A 14902-nucleotide genomic window follows, 5' to 3' on the forward strand; every position below is an offset into this window, starting at 1 on the left:
CTAAACTGTATAGGGACTATAGGCCATGTGTTTACATTTGTTATAGGAATGAGAGGTGGTTGTGTACTTACAAGTGGCGTGGGCTGCACGTGGGCCATGGCCAAAGTGACGCACACAGATGTCCGAGGTCAGAGGTCTTTGAGTAGTATCCTTTCTTTTTCACCCCCAATGGCAAGCGGCGAGCCCACAAGTGTGCCGCAGCAGTCAGCGCCACCTATATCGCCTCCGCCTTCTACGCCGGCGAATCCCGACGAGGTCGCGTCGGTCGAGTCGGGAATAAGCCCTCCCCCGAAAAAGAAACTGAAGCGTAATAGGATCACGTTGTGAGTCGATGAGAGCTCGAAGTAGACCCAGGATTAATTAGGTTAATTAATTGGAATGGATGGATAGGAGTTGTACAGGTCTGTTCTAATTTGCTTCGGGCGTGGGCCACTCATGATTTTTATCTCCGCTAGAATGCCATCGCCGAAAACAACAGGTATGCCATTTGCAATCCACGTGTGAGTTCAGTGTTGACTGAAGATTGCTATTAGTGCGATCGAGGAAACCCATGTTCAAGATGGCAAGTTCCGTATGAGACAGCATGGCGGTATGCTTAGTTAAATTACAGCGTAAGCGGGGCATGGCGGAGCAGTGTTATATGGAAACCCCGCCCGTTCCATCTCGCAAGTGAGAACCCCTATACTTGAACTCCGATTGAGGAAATACTCAAACTTTACAGAGCATCGGTCATCGACACTTCCGAATCCGAACGCCTTTCGCACGGGTCGAACAACTTGAAGCGCTTGTTCGTGCTTCATATGGCCATGCTGGAGACCCAGCTACTATGTCGGTTGCAGATATGGCTGCCCTCCTCTCCAACTCTTCTCAACCTCGAATTCAAGCCCCAGCGGCTCTCTCTTCATCGCAGGAACAAAACCCGAGAGAGCTGTACAGGACGCCGCGGCTTGTTCGTGCTTCATATGGCCATGCTGGAGACCCAGCTACTATGTCGGTTGCAGATATGGCTGCCCTCCTCTCCAACTCTTCTCAACCTCGAATTCAAGCCCCAGCGGCTCTCTCTTCATCGCAGGAACAACAACCCGAGAGAGCTGTACAGGACGCCGCGGCAGCACTTGGCCAGCTTTCCCAAACCAATGGAGAGCATCCTCTTGCGGCTTTCTTATCACAGGTAGGTGGGCCCAGTTGCACCACGCTCAATAACTAAATTTACTTCTTTTCAGCTCGGCGGCCAAGGCTGTGGATGATCCAACCCCCAGACCCCGTCGCAAGCTTCCCGGCGTCCCCACACGTTACCGGACAACTGGCCAGATACTTTTTTGAGGCATCATCCATCCACTGGTACTGCGTGGCAGTCCATAAACCTGTCTTTTACGATGCCTACCTCGAATTTTTCTCCGGGAGACAACAGAACGCGCCAGACCTCGATTTCTGCGTCTTGTTAGCAGCTATGTGCGCCCTTACGCTACAGTTTTGTGGCGATGCAGACGCGCAGGTTGGTTTTTTTTGAATGTCCATCAAGGCATGGTTGCTTATTCTTGTCATCTGTTATAGGCTATCCTAGTTGAGGGTGCCATGGATAAAGACAATCTCCGGCGCAAGATGTTTGACTTTGCACGAACGATGTTGGCCCACAGCGAGCGTATTCAAGGACCCACTTTGGAGCGTATCACAGCCATGATTCTCATTGCTATCTACCTTGAGAACGAGGGCATCGTCAATGAGTACTATGGGACAATCGGTCCGTAAATAAAAACTATTAGTTTATTTCTGGCTGAAGTAACTCATTTTTTGTAGGCTCTGCAATTCGAACTGCTCAATCCAGTAGGTGAATTCTCTCTTGATTGGGCGTCATATTGATCGCGATTCATCCGACAGTGGGGATGCATCGCGATGGCGAGAAAAATGGTGCATGAATCCCGTCGAGGCGGAGCAAGACGTAGATTGTGGTGGATCTTGTATACTCATGACCGGTATGTTCATTGCCAATTCTGAGGAAGTGTGAACTAAATGACGAATTAGGCTACAAAACTTTGTGCTATGTCGACCATATGTGATTCACGATCAGCACTGTGACACTGATTTGCCTTTGAATGCAGACCAGGTATGTTTACAACATTTCGTGCTTAAAAAACGCGAGACCTATGTTTTATTAAGGCCGAACTTATCGAGGAACGTGAACTTGTTTCTCATCCAATTAATCAACCTACCGAACATAGTAAGTTCCGCTTGCACTTGACTCTGTTCACTTATTGCTCACTTAAATATCAGCATTCCAGCTGTTGGAGATATCTTGGTCTCAACTTCTTGGGCAAATGTCTGATAGCTGCTTTAACATCATAACGCCTTCTTATGGGGCCGTGATACACATGGAGAATCAGATTCGTTTTGTTTGAGTCAGGACTCCCAAATGCTTTTAAACATGGGGCAACTGAAGGAAGCGCAAGGCCTTACATGTTCCAGGTAAGTATCGTATATATACCATTATGAATCATTGGCTTATCTGCTTGTGTCCCAGACCCAGCTCCTGAATCTTCAGATCTATCATGCCAGGGTGTTGCTACTGGTGAGTGTTAATATTAATCTGGCTTGGAATCCGTGGTCAGTAAACTGTTTCTGTAGCGCCCGTTCATATACAAGCGCGATGTTCCACCTTACACCGAAGAGCACAGAGCCCTCAGAGAAACTTTTGACCAACATGCTTGTGACGTTTGCATTCAAGTTTGGTGCGTCTATCTTACTCTGGCTCAAGTGTATTAACTCAAGGACATATAGTAAAGGCTTTTGGCGTTCCAACAGTCATGCACTCGCAAATACCGAGACATCAGTTACGGTGGTTCCTGTGTATTATTTCTATATTCGATGCAGCTCGTAAGTGTCCGTTTTTAATCAAGTGATGCTTCTAAATGACAATATGGTCGCGTGAAAGTGACTGATGCTTCTAAATGACAATATGGTCGCGTGAAAGTGACTCTTGCCTCGGTTCTCGTTCTACAACCACACCACCCGCTCGCAGACGACATCGATTATTGGATTCGTGCCGGTCAAAATCTTTTGCGATCGGTGGCCTCTTTCCATCATGTAGCTTCCGAGAGCGTCAAGGCTCTGCACACGGTCCGTAACCGTGCTCTTGCCGCACGTGGGCTCCCGGTAGTCGAGGGAGATGGTCATAACCTTACTCCAATTTCTGTCAACGTCCCCGCACAGCATTACACACATTCGCAAACCCACAACTTGTTCGATCCTCTATTAACTGCCGAGCTTGATCGAGCACATAGGACTCTTGGGCAGAGTCAGATTCTTTTGGCCGATTCGCTTGGGTCAGCAGAGGCAAACAATCCAGTTTGGGAGCATATCTCTGCGACTATGTTTGAGACTGGAGTGTTACCATCAAGCGTAGAGATGCTAAGTGGAGATTTCGATGCCGAAGAATTGTTCGAGAGATTTTTATGAGCGATGAGCCGATGGTATCCTGTTCTATGGTTGGCTGGTGTAATGAATTAACAAAAGGTAAGATCTGCAGCTGCGGGTCGATTTACTGGGTCTCGTCCACACATCTAGTTTTTGTTCGGTTGTACAGATTCTCGGACATTTCTTGTTGCCACAATTAATTGTATATGTTTGTTCAGTGTTTTCCCTTCTCACTGGCGTGTGACCCTACAAATTCGAATAAGTCAAAGACACGAGTTTCTATAGCCAACGTGAGTATCTATCTATAATTCTCTCGCATTCTGTCAATTTAAGCACCTTATCGTGGGCTATTTTTCGTTACAATTCACTCCACCGCAACGTGAACGTTCGAGTATGTGGGTACTTCTTTATACAATTATGGTATAGCGTGACATCAGATAATGTGATCTACGACAATCTCGGTGATTTTGCCAGCGTATTTCATTCTTTGCTAACCTGGAGTATATGCGCATGTACACTGACTATCCCATCTAAACACGGTAAAAACCTATTAATCACAATGTTAGAACGACTAAATATACCCAGGCACGCTTTACTAATCCTTCCGGACTCACTGGTAGTGTGGCCCTTTGGTTAGCTCATGCCCGGCCGCGCTGTGATCCTGGCTTCTCTTCTCAGTATGAACTTACCACCGGCTCTCATTGGTCCGGCAGCATATCATTGCAGACAAAAATAGCATCTCCACATCTTCTTTTCTCAGCTTTTATCTCAATCCGCGAGGGTCAAGCTAAAGTAATGGTGTATGTAAGTGATCACAATCGCCCTGTATATGAGCACGTAGCCGAGTGGCATAGACCAACCTCTGGTCGCATCTCGCTCTTCCGCACGGACGTTACCCCTCTTGTCCGTTCGCTTGCACATACCACTTGCTAGCAACCGAAACTCGATCAGCGACGTGCCGTGGGGCCCCTCTCCAATAAACGCATAGATACTACCGACATGGCAGACGCTACGCTTACGCCTGTGCAGACAGCGCAGAAGATGTTTGATTTGGCCTTGGCAAAGAACAACCAGAGAGCCGACATTGTGTTTTTCAAAGCGGTGCGTACTCAAAATATATCATCTCTTCAATGGAACCGGCTCAACTGGTTGTGAGAATAGTTCATCGCCGGGCGTTCCTGTCATTCGGAGGTCTCCTGCACGTCATCGTGTCCGGAGGCTCGGCCGGTATAACTAGCTCCAACCCAGGGTTAGTCAAGGTGCTTGGTGGATTAGTATTCCCGGTTGGACTCGTAATGTACGTACCGAATACATAGAATCATTTAGTTTAGCTGATTGTTGTCCCAGGATCGTCCTTCAAGGCCAAGAGCTCCTAACGAGCAACATGATGGTAAGTAGGGTTGTTTCAAACCCCTTCAGCCTTCCTACTAATGAAATGCATATAAAGACCGTCCCTATGCTCCTGGTTAAGCGTGCTGCACCATGGTGGTCACTCCCAATGAACTGGTTAATAGGTGGGAACCATAGAATATCACCTAGCCGGAGGTCTGAAACCGTTGTTCAGTTCTGTTTGGTAACCTTACTGGGAGCCTATTCTTCGCCGGAGTTCTCGTCAAGGGTACGTACGGCCAGTCATCTCTCTCCATACGCATGGGCACTGGGTTGATTCAAACTAATAATAGCTTCCGGCATTCTTTCTGCGGAGCCGTACCCAACTTACGTCCGCATTTTGTACTGTAAGTTCTTGGTTCTGATCGCTGAATTTGTAATCACGGTGCTAATTATATCCGTTCGATCAAAGACACAAGGCAATGGATCCGCATTGGCATCAAATCTTCTTGCGCGGAATCGGTCAGTGCTAGGAGTGATCTAATCCAGCGAGGTCAAGTTATTAACCACTGTTGTCAATTTTAGGCTGTAATTGGCTTGTGTGCATTGCTGTGTGGCAGGCTATGGCTGCAACTGAGGTCATTTCCAAGGTCCGTGTATATGATGACCCCAGTCATCAATTATCTGACAGAAGACGCCAAATAGATCGTTGCTATATTCATACCTATCTTTACTTTCGTTGCTGCAGGATTTGACCACGGTAAGCAAGATGGCCGAGCGACTTGATCAAGGGCTTACACAGAGTGAAATTTCTGTCCTGGTTTTTTAAATCGTAGTGGTTGGTAGGTGTTGATAATTATTGCATCTCTTGCATAGAAGCTAACCGCTCCTTCCCAGCCAATATGTAAGACTAGAAAAGCAAATAAAACTATACGTATGCCTAATGTATTTCAATAGGTTCTTCATCCCCCTCGGTATCATGATGGGAGCCGATGTAAGCCATGATAGCCATTATTCACAAGGCACGTTCGGCTGACTCCGTGAAATTAGATGACGGTTGCCGACTACATCAAAAAGAGTCTAATTGCATCCTTCCTTGGAAATGTGGTAGGGGTATGTTACCTTTGTGCATGTACCTCGATTTGCACATGAGCTTAATTCTTCGACTTGCTAGGCCTTACTTGTTGCGCTCCCTTTCATGTACTTCTTCAACCCATTATTCGAACGCGAGTCTCGGGACTTGGGGAACAGGGCAGCTCGTCCGGGTCGTCACTTGTGGATCGTGTAATTTCAAGGCGAATCGATTCCAGCGTAAGAAAGGAATAAAACCGTGTGTGATGGAGTTCTTTGTTACCCACGTGCTCTCTATTGATTCGGAGTTTCTACTGCGTATTAACTTTCTTCTTCCATCCGTGTATCAACAGCAAGATTGATTTGTAATTCATTTGAACTCGTTGATGATTGATACATATGATAGTACGGCGGTATACAAGCTTTGTACTCGACAGCGATTGACTTAGATCTTGACGACAATGAACGGGATCTAGGAAGGAACAAACCATCAGCGTCTGGGGGCCCGATGTGAAGGGGAACAATAGATCTTACTTCCACGTCTCGCCCTCCTCATCAGCGGCAATAACTTCGAGAATTAAGTTCTTTGTCCAGGGGGAATGGGCTTCTTGCTGACGTGCTCTACGAGTTCGCTAATCTTCATCGGGAGTCGTTCTTGGCTCTGCGCCAAGGGTTTTTAATTTTGCTGAATGAATGAAATGACCGGATACGAACCTTCTTGGGGGGTGTAAAGGAGGACCAGAGCATCGATACACCCTGGGAAACCATGGAAATGTCCAACTTGTGGTTAGTCTCGAACCAAGAAACAAGTTCTTGAGGGTAGGGTTGTTCTTGAACTCGAAGCGATCCCATAGAGTCCATGTGGTCTCGCCGTACTAGTTTAGGGATCAGTAACTGCTGACAGGCACAGGATATGCAGATATACTTGCCTTGTTCTTCTTGGCAGCAATAGGCTCCGAGAAACCGAAGAATGGTAAGGCCAGATTGACAAACCCGTTCTTGTAGTCCTCAAGTTTTTCTTTCTTGTCGATCTGAGGACGCGAGTTGTTAGCTTGCCCCAGCTTTCTGGTTGGCTCGAAATCATACCTTGTAGAGTTCTAGGCAGACCAATCCAGTAACGAGCGAAGTGGTCGTGGCAATCGCAGGAATAATTTTCCCGGCAATTTGCTTTGTCTGGTGACGGCTGGCGGTCTGAATCGAGTAGTTCAACGCACGAAGATTGGCGCGGAGGTGATAAAGTCAATGTGATGGTTCGTATCATCATCCTTCTCAAATTCTACAGGATTGAGCCGGTATCCTGCAAGGGAGGATGGCGAGGGCAATTGATTGGACAAGTCACCAGTGTCGACACCGCTAGATTCATTCACCGTCAGAGTCCGGCAGTTTGGTAGGGTTGGATGAAAACTTACCACCAGCTCCGGTCCCTTCCTGAGGCGCGTCGGTCTCATTGATCTGGATCTTGACACCTGAACGGGGAACAAACTCAGGAACTTTGACACCATCGGCCACTCGTTTGAAGAGCGCAGGGTCGTTGCTCCCCTTGAGACCGTAATTGTGCATGCAAGTTTGCTGCAGCGATAATGTAATCGAGGTGAGTGGCCTAGTCAATAGGGTATATAGTGAGTCATTGGTGTGTTTCAGCCAAGGAGAAACGTACATTGTCTGAATCGAACGTTAATGGGTCTGGGGCGCGTTTGGGACCAGACCAGAATGGTTGACCAGTACTCGTTACCTAACACACCACTCAAATTAGTATACAAGCTACCCCGTACGCAAAATTGAAATACGTACCGCATCCTTGGGCAAGCTGTATAGCAATTGCTTAATCGCATTCACATAATTATCCTCAAATTGCAACCTGGCCCAGACTATGCACTCTTCAAACGTCAGAGGCTTATTGGCAACAAGATAATCATGGATTTGCTTGATCTGCTCGCTTGATTGTCCGCCATACTTGAGCGTGCTCTCGATAAAGTTAGGCTCGGACAAGTATGAGTTTACGCTCTGAACCGGTTTGACGAACAATGAATCGAACTGTTGTCTCGCCCACTGTACAAAGGTCATCAGCACAAGTAAATACTGTACGTACCCCACACTCACCTCAATGGTATGCTGAATCTGGTTAGGGAAATTCTTAACCGTACAAGACGGCGTCTCCTTTTCAGGCGGGTCTTGTGAAGACGAGTAAGACTCCGTCAAATGGGGGACAACAACCTGTGTGTTCCCCTTGGTGCCCAAAGTTCCAGATTCCAGCAGCGGCTTTTGGAAGAAACACGCAACGCTGGTCCATGTACAAACCTGGTGACATTTGTGAGAAGGCTGAAGGAGAGCCGAGATGAGGCTCCAACTCACGAGCTTTAATATTGTCTAGTGCGTTTGTAACGCCGTCTAGACTCTCAAAGAACTCGTCCCCATAGATGTCTACAATGAATACGTAATAACTTAGTTGCGCGCAAGCGAAGCATGTACCACGATAAAAACTCACTCTCAGTATCTGGGCCTACTGCATCTTGATGACTAACAATCTTGTCAGTAAGATCTGGATTCATGTCGATCACCGCGGCGGCCGCCTGTTCACTCTTGAATTTGCCAAGATCTTTGGCCCGGAACAAGAATTGTCTGTTCAAATTACTCTTCTCGATTGTGTCCAAATCAGTTACGTGGATAATACCCTTGGGGCCCGAGGCCAGACCCATGAGCGACCAATTCTTGAGCATCTCGCATCCAATTGCGCCGCTACGAGGAACTGGCGGTGATCTGCAATCTTCTTTTGGAATGATGAACCGAAGACCGCAATTTGACCATCGTATCGGGATTGTTGAGGAGCAGTCTTGTTCTGAAGGGGTCGCGGCTGGCAAAGACTCGAGCGAGTCAAAGTACAAATGTTGGATCATGGGGTGGAACTTGGCCGAAACAGATTTGAGCGCCTCTTGCGCAATGAAACCTCCAATCACGGCGTTAACCGGCGAATATCCCCGGTCGCCTGATAAGCAAGCTCCTGGATGACTTTGGTGTTCAGGTCTTCCGCGTCAGATCCTGCAATCTCCTTGGCTAGTGCAAGCACGGCCTCGGCATCTGCTGGATTCCTAGGCTTGGGAAGGTGACCATGTTTTTCCTTGAAGGCAGAGAGAGCTTGGAAACCAGCGTGAAGAGTCGCAGGGCGATCAAACTTGGCAAAGTCAGTGATGAAGAATTCGGGCGATTTCAATGACTCTCGTAGTGATTTCTATCCAATCTAGGTTCAATCAAGGTCTCTAGATCACCGCCACTGCAACTTACGAATTCGATATCTTGGGCATTTTGACCTGCGTAAAGATCCCGCCTGATACGTAGTCACCCTTGAGGTTAGAGGTATCACCAATCGAAAAGGTATAAGGCCCCTTGACGGTGACTTTGAGAGGCTCGCAATCATTAAGTTCCTCAAGACCCTTGACTTCAGAGAAAGTAACAAAGTTGCCGTCTTCTAGACCGTGTCGGGTCTCATCCAGACAGGTAACAATACCATCCTTGTCCTGAGTGCTACGGTTAACGGCGTTCTAGCTCCGTAGGAGATCCAACTCACCTTGCTGATTTCAACAACCATCCCGGTCAAGGGCTGTTCTCCGGTAGCATCAATACATGTAAACTTGGGTCCAAAGTCATTGAATGCGGAAACTATGCCCAATAATAATAAGACACATGCTGAATAATGAACACAAAACACACACCCAAACAACCCCCTAGTCTCCGCAGAAATAAAGTGGACACCGTTCTCATGCGTCCAGTCGTTAATTTCCAGCTGCTTGCTAAGCGGAACATCTGTCAAAATGACCGCCTACACACCCCTCCCCGAGATTAAAAATCCGCATACATCCAGAGCTTGAACCATCACAAACCTGGAATCCCTTGATCAAGTCCACAGTAATCTCCTGTCCGGGACTACCGCCAAGATCTTTCACAGGTACGTATGCGTTAAGCTCAGCAGTCGAGGAAGGGTCGCCGCAGCTCGGGGTTTACCCACATCCGACTCGCGCAAGAAGAACTGCCAAGGGATATTGATGATGATGGTATGAGTTAAGCGGCGCGCTATGAGATCTTTGAAACGTCTAACCTGTGTACCGAGATCTTGGACTTGAACTGGTTCGGGGTCGAAGAGAGTAACAGACTTGACACCGGCCAGGACGATGTTCTTGGCTATCGAGGGCGAATGTTAGGAGACGTGGGAAGAGCCTGGTCGCGCGGCCTTACCGATTTCGACACCCAAGCCCTTGACCCCAACAATCAGCACATTCGAGGCGGCATACGTTTCATTGCTGGATCATCAGAATCGAGTATTTATCGCGCATGTGTTCTTAAATAGATGTTTTACCTTCATGGCCCAAGACGTATCTATGCGGAAATGAACGATAAGTGGCTATCATCCAGATAGTAGGAACACTTACAGTTGACGAGAGTACAGACCCTCGTCGATTTGTGCTTCGTCGATTTCAATGGCAGACATTATTTAATTTTATTTCTCGTTAAAAAATTTGAGTGGTGCCGTCCGCGCGCAGTGGATGGTCGCGGTCGAGTAGAGCTCAGGGTTTCGTGATGCGCTCAGATCGTGTAACATGAGGTAACCCGTCGGGCCGCTTTGTCATCCTACCAGCACCTTCCAAGCTCCACAATTTAGCAGCACACGCTATTATTGCACAAAACAATTCAAGATATTGAACATGAATTTTATTGAAAGTAACAGAATCGGACTAAAAAAATTATCTAGCAAAGAGTTAATCTTTCTTTCCTCCGCAACTGGCGCCTTCTCTTCTTCTTTGCTCTCAGTCTCAGCCTCAGCAGATTCCCAACCTTTGCCTGTTCGGCCGTCTCCGGCTCGGTGCTCGCGGGGGCCTGCTCTTCTGCCTCCCCAGTAGCCGGAGCTACGGTACGGGCTCGGGAACCGTAGCGGGTCTTCACCAGCAGCTGGAGCATCGGGAGCATCGGCCTCTGGCTCGGGAGCAGCAGCTGGTGGCTCATCTGGGTCAGCAGACGTGAGATTGGCGATAGCTGCCTGAGCATCCTCGAATGCCTTCTTGTACTCGTCCGCGACTAACAGACAAAGCGCATACATTCAGTGTCTCATCCATTAAACGCGCACGAAAGGTAACTCACTATCCTTGTTCGCAAAACGAATAGCAAGGGTCTCGGCAGTCGGTTCACCGTCCGAAATATCAGCAGCAACTTTCCACACCCAGGAACGGTCAGAGCCAACATTAGGCTGGAGCTTCATGTCGGTAGTGACTAGAGCGATACTATAAACACATAATCAAATGAATAAGAGACGCGTCGCGTACCAATGATTGGCGCAAATCTTCAAAGTCTTGTCGCGGCGCATGAGCACACGGACCTTCTTGGTCACCTTGTGCTGCAAAAGTCGGACGTCACCTGTCCCACGCTCCTTCCACTCGGAAATCGTAGTTTCGAAGCGGAAGAGCTTTGCACGTCTGCAAGGCAAGACCCAGTCATTACTCCATTTGACTAATGAATCGCGTGAATACGTACTGTTAAGCAAGACATCCTCGTCTCCTCGTGTGTCTTGGTCTCGACTTGTTCAGTGAGCCTGTGGACGGGCTCGTAGTTACCACCGGTCTCCTCCTGCAAGCACAACAATCAGTACAATGTCTTGACGCGTCCCCTGTGCCCAATCGCAGCGTGCCCACAGCCGCCTGCTAGACCAGGAATATAACATCAAACATACTCACATATTGCTCTTGTTGTTCGGCCCATGGTTACCAGTTGTGGTCGGGAGTGCGAGTCTTTCTAGATGGTCAAGGGCAGAGTCAAGTGATTTCTTCCAAACCGCGGCCTCTCGTGTGGCGCTTCGACAAAGACGGATCGCTATCACGGATGCAGAATCTGATAGTGTAAGCACAAGCGCTAAAGCTCGCGACGACTTGGGAACACGACAACTTTACTCGTACTTTTTTAGTTTTAGTTTTAGGGGATTTAATGATGAGGGCTTGGGTGTGTTGGTTTTGTTGGCAACGTCGTGGCTCGCGGCGCGCACATGATCGAGGTTCCAGCTGGGAAAAAAGAATGCTTTTTCGAAGACTTGCATATTAATGACAAGGCGGGTCTCTGTGTGCGTACAACTTGTCGTGGGCCTGACCTTTTGAATAGATGACAGTGACATATCAAGTAGGAGGAGGAGGTCATCTGGACATCGACTTTTGGGCGAGTACCGTGTGCATCTCCCTCTGATCAAGACAACTAACCCACGCTACACAGCTATCCGACCCAATCAATATTGCACTCCATAAACGTCTCAAAGAGTCCGAGGGCACAGCATCATTGACTGCGGAAAAAGACGGGCGATACTCGTATGTTCTCCAACGAAATGAGCACAGTGACGGATAAGAAGTTAGGTACGCAAGCCCACATTCCCTCTTTTCGAACGGCGCCTTGACGGTAAATAATAGCTTCAACGTGCACGGTGATATACGTCCAAGACGATGGTACGTTGTCCTTTCTGGTTGCGCCAAGTGTCTGAATCTGGAAACAGGCACGGTTGCCCCTATTGAGCGTGAAGTTCGAGAACTAGCCATTGGGTTACAAGCAGTCAAGGACGAACAGGAATACATTGTTATCCGAGAAACGCGTGCACCGGAACACGGCGGAATCGACCAACGACCGTGTCAAATGGTGGAGTATTGGCCAGGCAGTGGTTCTAGTCGCCGTGTGCGGGTTCCAGGTGTACTATCTCCAGGTAAGCGACAAGTCCGCAGAGTCTGGACCGACTTTCTGATGTTGGGTCCAGTCGTTCTTCGAGGTCAAACGAGAGTAATCTAGTAGAGTCGTGAATGCATGTGCACTATACCCCCGCACAACCCCACCGCTGGGTCAGTAGAATGTTCTGGGTTGGAAGTAGCAAAGTGCATGCTCGGATCGAAAAACGATTTGGGAAGCGTTAGGATTCACGCCCAAGTGACGATTTGTTGTTTAGTTGCATTTTACTATAAGGTCTAGTACAATGGGGTTGGAAACACAGGGACGGCCCTGATTCAGTAACGGGACAGGGCCAGGGCCAGACTCGAAGAACAACATGTCATGAGAGAAAAAGAAAGATGCGAACAAATAAATAGGGTATGGGATGCGTGTAGCGGATACAGGTCAAATGATAAAACAATGTATAAAAAGAACAGACCAAGGTGGGTGGATGGGATAACATGTCACGTCATGGAACCTCGAGGGGGGGAACGGGGCATCGGCCAATGGTTTGTGTTCACGCCAGTCAGACAGGAGCTTGGACACACGCTCGACGCTCTGTAGTCTCGACTCGAGCAGAGATGAATACATGCCGAGAAGATCTAGCTGCTTCTCGGGCTGAATGGGTACAGGAGCGGGGGCGGGAGCGGGGGTGGGACAATAGCTGGAGCTGGGGCTGGGGCAGGCATAGGTGGATTTATGAGTACAGGCTGTGGCTCCTCGGGCTCCGGTGATTGGGCGGATGGTGATTGCGCACGAGTCTTTCGACGGGAGGCGACAGTGCGTTTGATATTCTCGGTGCGGGTGCGCTCGCGGTTGTAGAATGAGCGCAGATCAGCAACCTCGAGATGGGGGTCTCGTTGCCAGGCGAGCCAGTAGGGAGGACTCGGGCGGCGGGCAGCAGCAGGGCCAGCACGGCGTGTGAGCAGTGTGGATTGGTTGGGGTGGGCAAGTACAATCGTCATCGTGGTCAAGTGGGGTGGAGCAGAGTGGGGGGCAATAGCAGGGCCTTTAACAGCAGAGACGAGACGGTGCTATACGTAGTGAGTCCGGAGCGGAGGGTTCTGGCTCGGGGAAAGAAGCAACACAGACAGATTATATCGGCCACTGATCGACCGATTCAGAATTTCAGACTATATACGCCACGGACGATGAGATTGAACGAGGTCGTTGCTAGTCCCTCACCTCAGCCCCCGATGTTATATAGATTATCGCACTCACCGGCACGCTAGTGGAGCCAAGCGTGGCCAGAATGTAAGAAACAAGAAAGAGTTTCCGACGTCAAATTCGAGCCCCTCATCCGAATATTTCACAGTTGGGTCCAAGTTCTAGACTGCCATCTCCGAGATCCAGACCATCCGTGGTTCCGGCGCTCTTCGGCATGACTATTCGCTGGCAACCCACTGCTTGATTTACCGGCTTCGTACAATGACGCGCTGGATCTTTCCTATATTGCTCTCATTCACTGCATTCGCCAGCGCATTTGCCTCGAATGATACGGCTGTTCATTCACCATAGAATACGACGACCGGGGGAGCAACCAGTGCCATTCAGTCACAAGGGCACTGTAGTCTTGACGCCCACTGGACCATCATATGCTCCTGCAAATGCATTCAGAGACCAACTCGCGACATGGATCGCTTCCACACCAGACACGCGCTACGAAATTGCCCTTGAAACCGATGGGGACCAAGACGATTGGCCACGTTCCTCGGTCAAACTCGTAAGTCTAGACGCGCGCATGCCCATCGATCCAGTTCTAACAATTCCCATCTACGGTTACAAGTGCCACCTGACCAGCGCCTATGAGGAATATCTCACTCTCCACAAGACCGTGTCTGGAGATATTTTCGCGCTAGACTACCACCTCGACTCGGTTCCCAAATGGCGCATGTCCCCATACACCGTCGGCTATGTATATTGCAAGTACGGATGTCCAAGTCAAGTCCCCCACTCCGGCGTTTACGTGAGTCATTGTGCATGCATACGGCTCTCGCCTCCTTGACTCTCCTTGCCAAGTCCTCGATTAAAGGTCCCTCCTCCGATGGGTGCGGATGGCCAGCCGATCAAACCAGTTTCGGAGCAATCGTTTATTCAAAAGTATTGGATGTACATCGTCCCCGCTCTTATCATCCTTCGTAAGTACAACCAGACTACTCCTCTTCAGTAGCAATGACGCCCATGCGCAATGCGCTTTTCCAGTCGTTCTCCCGGCCGGCCCAGAGGAAGGCGCACCTCAGTGATAAGCCGTGTACGTCTAGGGTTCTGTACTTTTATGGTAGTTGTCTACGTCATACCCAGCCCTGCGTCGGTAATTCGATTGTCAATTGTCCATCTATCGGACAAGATATTTCATGTGCGCGCGGTTCCC

The 14902-nt window shown here is 48.9% G+C and overlaps 7 protein-coding genes across 7 annotated transcripts; 4 read left to right on the forward strand and 3 right to left on the reverse strand.

Annotated features, from left to right (window-relative positions):
* Positions 1-168: 168 nt before the first annotated feature.
* On the forward strand, positions 169-3453 carry RhiXN_04451 (Fungal specific transcription factor domain; the record flags this gene model as incomplete). Its single annotated transcript, XM_043324268.1, has 18 exons — positions 169-323; positions 365-401; positions 456-478; positions 534-589; positions 635-669; positions 722-1175; positions 1224-1495; positions 1555-1741; positions 1798-1828; positions 1879-1973; positions 2100-2104; positions 2158-2218; positions 2272-2390; positions 2448-2463; positions 2519-2566; positions 2673-2726; positions 2776-2871; positions 2969-3453. 18 exons carry the CDS (start codon positions 169-171, stop codon positions 3451-3453), a joined length of 2229 nt encoding a protein of 742 aa, XP_043176687.1.
* Positions 3454-4410: 957 nt separating this feature from the next.
* Positions 4411-6028, forward strand: RhiXN_04452 (formate/nitrite transporter family protein; the record flags this gene model as incomplete). Its single annotated transcript, XM_043324269.1, has 13 exons — positions 4411-4516; positions 4573-4708; positions 4759-4801; positions 4859-4925; positions 4976-5147; positions 5213-5262; positions 5326-5390; positions 5446-5500; positions 5577-5582; positions 5638-5644; positions 5698-5734; positions 5791-5853; positions 5915-6028. 13 exons carry the CDS (start codon positions 4411-4413, stop codon positions 6026-6028), a joined length of 921 nt encoding a protein of 306 aa, XP_043176688.1.
* Positions 6029-6388: 360 nt separating this feature from the next.
* On the reverse strand, positions 6389-8705 carry RhiXN_04453 (ubiquitin-conjugating enzyme E1; the record flags this gene model as incomplete). Its single annotated transcript, XM_043324270.1, has 12 exons — positions 6389-6472; positions 6526-6686; positions 6737-6842; positions 6898-7002; positions 7026-7164; positions 7217-7380; positions 7469-7543; positions 7603-7860; positions 7912-7982; positions 8026-8109; positions 8164-8232; positions 8297-8705. The coding sequence occupies 12 exons, from the start codon at positions 8703-8705 to the stop codon at positions 6389-6391; spliced, it is 1725 nt and encodes a 574-aa protein (XP_043176689.1).
* Positions 8706-8761: 56 nt separating this feature from the next.
* Positions 8762-11959, reverse strand: RhiXN_04454 (Ran-specific GTPase-activating protein 1; the record flags this gene model as incomplete). The annotated part of the gene is made up of 13 exons (XM_043324271.1): positions 8762-9037; positions 9091-9116; positions 9170-9323; positions 9374-9465; positions 9517-9625; positions 9687-9742; positions 9808-9984; positions 10039-10103; positions 10527-10875; positions 10939-11078; positions 11121-11260; positions 11329-11421; positions 11936-11959. The coding sequence occupies 13 exons, from the start codon at positions 11957-11959 to the stop codon at positions 8762-8764; spliced, it is 1701 nt and encodes a 566-aa protein (XP_043176690.1).
* A 204-nt stretch (positions 11960-12163) lies between these two features.
* Positions 12164-12615, forward strand: RhiXN_04455 (uncharacterized protein; the record flags this gene model as incomplete). The annotated part of the gene is made up of 4 exons (XM_043324272.1): positions 12164-12191; positions 12246-12281; positions 12329-12532; positions 12584-12615. The coding sequence occupies 4 exons, from the start codon at positions 12164-12166 to the stop codon at positions 12613-12615; spliced, it is 300 nt and encodes a 99-aa protein (XP_043176691.1).
* Positions 12616-13133: 518 nt separating this feature from the next.
* On the reverse strand, positions 13134-13496 carry RhiXN_04456 (uncharacterized protein; the record flags this gene model as incomplete). The annotated part of the gene is made up of 1 exon (XM_043324273.1): positions 13134-13496. The coding sequence occupies one exon, from the start codon at positions 13494-13496 to the stop codon at positions 13134-13136; it is 363 nt and encodes a 120-aa protein (XP_043176692.1).
* Positions 13497-14023: 527 nt separating this feature from the next.
* RhiXN_04457 (uncharacterized protein) lies at positions 14024-14774 on the forward strand (the record flags this gene model as incomplete). The annotated part of the gene is made up of 4 exons (XM_043324274.1): positions 14024-14254; positions 14318-14497; positions 14564-14669; positions 14734-14774. 4 exons carry the CDS (start codon positions 14024-14026, stop codon positions 14772-14774), a joined length of 558 nt encoding a protein of 185 aa, XP_043176693.1.
* Positions 14775-14902: the final 128 nt, after the last annotated feature.

Source organism: Rhizoctonia solani, chromosome 1, assembly GCF_016906535.1.
Source record: "Rhizoctonia solani chromosome 1, complete sequence".
Taxonomy (NCBI): domain Eukaryota; kingdom Fungi; phylum Basidiomycota; class Agaricomycetes; order Cantharellales; family Ceratobasidiaceae; genus Rhizoctonia; species Rhizoctonia solani.